This window comes from Nicotiana attenuata, unplaced genomic scaffold, assembly GCF_001879085.1.
Source record: "Nicotiana attenuata strain UT unplaced genomic scaffold, NIATTr2, whole genome shotgun sequence".
NCBI classification, from domain to species: domain Eukaryota; kingdom Viridiplantae; phylum Streptophyta; class Magnoliopsida; order Solanales; family Solanaceae; genus Nicotiana; species Nicotiana attenuata.
Genome location: NW_017671580.1, coordinates 32,513 through 38,537, shown reverse-complemented (window position 1 = coordinate 38,537; position 6,025 = coordinate 32,513). Strand labels below are relative to the sequence as shown.

Below are 6,025 nucleotides of genomic sequence, written 5' to 3'. Positions count from 1 at the left end.
CCAAGGTTTCTTTTTAATCAACCCCGGATACTAGGGGGCATTACCCTCGGAGGTTATATTTTCAAGAAAAATACTTCATGCCTAAGAGAACCTCGATAGGAAAACTTTGTAATGGGCCAAACGGTCAGATGAACCGTGTCCATATATTAGTCAAGCCCCGACAACAAAGCATGAACACATGTATCAATTCTGTTAATATCAAAAACACTTGGTGTTTCAAAGAAGTCTACTATTACACGAACTCTACATCCTACGGGAAACGGCTTAAGAGCCAAAGCATAGAAGCACCCTGAATACTCGGGGACTGTCATCGACAGTTAGTACACCCGAGTCATCGAAAATTCGTATTAATAAGACCTCAAAGAGGCACCCCCTCAAAACAAAGGCCAAGGCCAATTTACTCGGGGACTAACTTCTCGAACAAATTCGGAAAATTATCGGGAAACAAGTCTATGTGACATACCTGAAGGCTACGGCCATACTAAAGACTACGGTCATACAAAAGCTAGGCCATATAAAGGCTACGGCCATACTAAAGACTACGGTCATATAAAGGCTACGACCAAATAATGCGGCTCGGAGACGTCCGACTTCCGCTATAAATTAAAGGCCTTCAAACACTTTGTAAAAACCGGTTAGATCAGGCTACCCTCGGCAAAAGCAAAATATAAAGGGCTTTGATAAATTCATTCCTCGAAAAATCTAAGGGCTTCGATAACATCGGCCTTCGGAAATACCTCAAGAGGTATTCAATTATGTTTACACAAACAAATTACTAATAAGGTTCCGATATGTCAAACCTTCGAGAAAACCTACGGGTGCAAAAAACACATGCTAAGGCATAATTAAAATTTCACTAAGTCTTTTAAGCCGAAATGAGGGGAAAATTATATAGCCATTCTAAGAGGTCGAATCGGCCCAACTTAAAGAGCCCAAGGGCCAACTTAAAGATCCTAACGGCCGATATATAAGAGCCCAAGGTCCAACTTAAAGAGCCTAAGGGCCGATATAAGAGCCCAAGGGCCAATTTAAAGAGCCTAAGGGCCGATATATAAGGGCCTAAGGGCCAACTTCGAAAGGCTTAAGGGCCAAAAACGTATTATACGAGACTCCATTCTCACTCAACCCGGACGCAAGAGTCACGGTATCCCGAGCTTTAGTCGGATCAATTTAAACTTATCTCAAAATGATTACTATTTCTATCAACAAAGATCTAAGGGTTTACTATATCCCAAGCCCAAGCCCATTTCAGGGCTAATCGTTCAAGTTATGCAAAAAAAAAGGCATTCCATAAATCAAAGCAGTATGAAATCCAGTACAAGTCAGAAATGAGATGAAGAGTTCCTATTATATTCCCAAAAGATGATTACAGGGGATGTTTTCACAAGGGATAACTACACAAAAACAAAGCAAGGAAACCTAAAACTACTTCAGAGTCACATATTCGGCAGTTGCATCCTCGGGAGCCGCTTCTTCGGAATCCTCATCCTTGGATACTCCACCTTCATCTCCCTCACTCTCGGAGCCACTAGCTGAATCATCCTCGTCGGAAAGCAGAGCGGCAGCCTCTTCTTCCAATATCTTCGCCCTATCTATATCGACTGAGAGATCGAAGCCACGAACATGCACCTCCTCGAGGGTAGCCCTCCGAGATTGACGCCTAGCATGATCAAGTGCGTTCGATAACTTAACTTCTGCCCAGAAGAGATGTCCTTTGCCGGAGCTTGCCCATGGTCACCAAACAAACATATCGAGACATGGGCTCGCATTGGCCTGGTGTCGATGCTGGTTTCTCGATTTTGAAATCGGATGTTATTTCACATGGCGGGGGGATGCACTCCTCAATACGAGGGGGCACTACCGGTTTACTCTTGGTCGATCGAGAAGATGAAGAAGCTTTTTCTTTTTGGGAAACCGGTTTAGAGGTTTTAGCCATCGCAATGCGGAGGATCTAAGAAAATTAAGAGTGTTGATAGTGAAGAGAAAGGAGAGTTCAAGGAAGCAGAGATTTCAAGGAAGTTGAAAAAGGCTAATGAAACTTTGAGAACAATATGAGAATAAAGTTTTCAAGGTTGTGAAATTTGTCTATTTATAGAGGTCATTTAAGCGTGCTGGGGAAGCCAAAAGGCCGGCCGTCAGCCGCCTCCAATTAATGATTTTGGGAATCGCACGAAAAGCAAATTTTCAGTCGCTTCAACCGCTGATGTCACGATATTGGCATCAGGACCAAGGCATCAAGGATTAATTCGTCAAAAATCATAAAGGGAAGCCTATAAGTCGAGTTCGAGCAGAGTATCCATTCGATTACTAAGCCCAAGGGCTATCCGAGTTTGAGTAGTTTCTCACTCGAGAACTGTGAAAAGACCTGAGGGCTATCCTTATTACAAGTTCGAACAAATGCCCGCTCGACTGCAAAGCCCAAGGGCTACTCGAGTTGGAGAAATTTCTCACTGAGGGACTACAAAAAGATATAAGGATTAACTCCATTTCGAGATCTCGCTCTCACCTAACTTGGGCTCGAGATTCACCATGTTCCGAGTTTACATTTAAGCTCAGCTCGAGGATTAACGAGAACCTCGAGGGATATTATATTGATCAATTAAAAACCTAAGGATTTATTATGTCTTGAGCTCGATATTTGGGCTAGCCATTGAAACCATATAATCGAGTCTTTTACGAAAAAAGATAGAATAAAATTCAGCATGGACCGAAAGTTATACAAGGATCTTTTTATACTTCCAAGGAACGTTTACAAAGTATAGCTACGGCACCCACGAAGGATACATACACGGGAACAAAGAAGAAAAAAACAAAAACCAAAGAACCTAATCCACTTTTAAGACCACATCCTCGAGAGCATCGTCTTCGAAAATCCTCTTCTCGGTGGCACCATTTCAAATCTTTGGAAACGTTTATATAGGGCAGAAGGCCCTCGATAGATGTAATTATATCCGAGATTGAACATTCCGTTGAAGCTTTGGGCCACAATACATTAAGAAAGAACAAGCAAAAGAAAAAAAAACCAAAAGGGGTTGCAAGATGCACGAGCAACAATCCAAGAGTGTTCATCCTCGGAACTCTGTTCCGGTGTAGGATGCAAAATTTAGTAGATAATAGTGCCATCTCATTCCATGGAAAGCAAAAGGAATGAAGCGCCACACCAGGTTGAAGTTAAGAGAGATGAGCAGCAGTGTAAAGTTCGCATATCTTCTGATACGGGAGGGATTCGGTGCCTTTCTCTCGTTGTCTCGAGCCGAAGCTTTGAAAAAGGAAGCCTTGGCGTAACTGGTAAAGTCGTTGGCATGTGACCTTGTGGCCACATATTTGAACCATGGAAATAGGTGATTAGAGGAAGAGGTAGAGAAGGGAAAGGACTAAAAGTAGATGAAGAAGGAATAAGTGTAGTTTTTGTTCAGCCAAGTAACCTCTTATTTATAGAAAGCCGGCGATGGGACCGGCGGCGCAAGTGGCCGACAAAGGCTGGAGCGTATTTGACGTTTTGGGGAAGCACGCTGACATGACATTCCCGATCAGTTCAAGTGCCTATGTCATGGGCATGACGTCATCACGAGTGGTTCGGCAAAATCGAGGTTCAAATCGTTTCTTATCATCTTATTCTAAGAAACGCGGGGACTATCTGTATACGGTAAAAATCGGAGAGCTCGATTTCTAAGGTTGGATTACACTCCGAGTCCGAGTTCTGGAAGGTCGAAATAAGAATCAAGCCAGGCCCGAATGAGCGCACCTCGAGAAGCAAATCAGGGACCCGTCATAATCTGCCTCGAGGGCAGTACAATTTCAAAGACACTCAAGAAAGAGCGGGAATTTCCAAGAACACGTGGGTCAGGGTATAAAGTAAGGGATAAGATTTGTACGAAATAGTACAAGTCCGTACTAGGTTGTTATACAGCTGTACCAATAGAATTCTTTACCATAATTGGGAATGTACCATATTAGGGTTTTCCCCTTCTATATAAAGGGACCCCAATCTTTGTAAGGCATATCTCATTCACTGCAATAGAACATTCTATTCTACTTTTCTCGTTTACCGTGCTCAACAATTATTTTCAGCTTTATTGTCTTTACTTTATTGTTCATACTTTATTGTTCTTAGCTCGCCTCGAGGCCCCTGAGATAATCGAGCTCGAGGTCCTTATTGCTCTAACAACACTGGTTTGGTTCATCAATTCTTCTTACTTAAACTTAATATTATTTGTACATTCACTAGTATTGGAATAAATCAAATATCTTTAAAACCACAAATCATATTTAATTGTTACTCACATATTTCAAGGTAAACAACTAGTATTAAAATTGTAATGAAATTGCCTGCACAAAGCTAAGATGTAATTTAACTAGAAATGTGTCATATCCCCCACGGATATACGGGATTAGTTAGGTATGTTCCGCTTTGAAGAGGAGCAACCTTTGGCTGATGGAATTGGTTCAATGCATAGGGATTATGTACTTGTAATTCCCATCCATTTGTCTGCAGATCTTTCGATGCCTCTGGTGATTGGTAAACATTGTTTTGTAGGCAAAAATTTCCTCTTGAAGCTGTGCATTGAAAACAAACAGAAGCATCCAAAAGGGTCTCCCAATCATTGTCATCTTCAAATTGTATCAAAGGCTGCATTTCACTCTCTTCCTTTCTAGTAAGAGATTGGCCTTCAAAGCTTGATTTCCTTTCCGATTTCTGCTTATCGCTGCCATCTTCAGATGATGGAGACTGCGGAGTTGATGTTACAGGGGATACCGACGTTGAAGAGGATGACAGACCATCTGTCAATTGCCACATCCCACTGAGGAAGTTCTCAAGGGCTCTGATTTGAATCTTTGGGATTTTGTCTACGAAGGGATATTCATACATGCCACGAAGCCCCAAAGACTTGCACCAGTCATAGAATTCACTAAGTTCATTTGCCTGGATTGCTGCCTTCTTATAAATCTCAAATGCTGCAGCACAACTTTTGTATGGCAACTGTATTAGATAATCTAATACCTCCACAATCTCTTTCCTGAAAGTCGTGTAACACGTGAAGCTATCGCGGATTATATGTTTCATGGCCGATTGAACTAAAAAGCTTCGTGCTGCTGGCCCTGTTGGCCGGCACTCCAGGACTCTGTCTATTAGATTTTGCAACTGAGGCAGAAATTCTAGCATTAGCCTCACTTCATCCATTTTGTCAATAAAGTTTTCACTACTTTTGTTATCTTCCTGGATTTCTTTTTCCGGAGTTGCAAAACAATCCAGGGACTCATCGAGCAAACGGGCGTATGACCGAATGAAATTGGTGTAATCTTGAGAAGCAGAGGATGAGCAATCTTTGAAGTTACAAGGGTAAAGTGACACCAAACTATTTGATCTTGCCAACAAGAGTTCTTCTCTAAAAGGGCTAATGTCAGGCAAGGATCTTAGCAGCCTGTGGAGCAGTAGGAGACATTTCAATGCAACTCTCCAGCACCGTGTCTTGCCAAAACGTCGACTGAAAGACACCGCGAATGAACCAAAAGAAGAGGGACAAATGGAGAATATTTGAAGGATTTCAAGAACGTACCTATCGGGCAACGGTATGTCATCAGGGGAGGTTGCTTTCACCACAATGTGATCAAGGTCACAAAGGCCTCCAATGGTTGCAATCTTCGCATAGCTAACACATGTATGTTCCCTAAGGGAGGTGAATACTTGCTTAATTCGTCTGTGCATTTTCTTCAAATCTTTTTCCTCAGATGGATTTGAAGAGAAAGGGGACAGAGATTAAAAATTCATGAAGAAGAGGGGAACTCTAGGAGTACTTGAGTTTGAGGTTGTGAAACCTAAGGAATGAAGAAATGAGTTGCGGTATATTCTTTAGGTTTTTGTTCTAATATGAAGCACATGACATTTGGATTTTTGAGAGAAACGACGTTTACAAGATAATTCAAAGGTAGATTGACATTCTCCATGCACTTTCAACTTCCTTTCTGTACCCATCGTTATATTATAGGAATATTAATTAGGTTAATTCACATTGTACCAAGTCTA

At 41.8% G+C, this 6,025-nt stretch overlaps 1 protein-coding gene across 1 annotated transcript; it reads right to left on the bottom strand.

The window, feature by feature from the left end:
• Positions 1–4,366: 4,366 nt before the first annotated feature.
• Positions 4,367–5,707, bottom strand: LOC109209093 (putative clathrin assembly protein At2g25430). Its single transcript, XM_019372275.1, has one exon. It carries the CDS (start codon positions 5,705–5,707, stop codon positions 4,367–4,369), a length of 1,341 nt encoding a protein of 446 aa, XP_019227820.1.
• Positions 5,708–6,025: the final 318 nt, after the last annotated feature.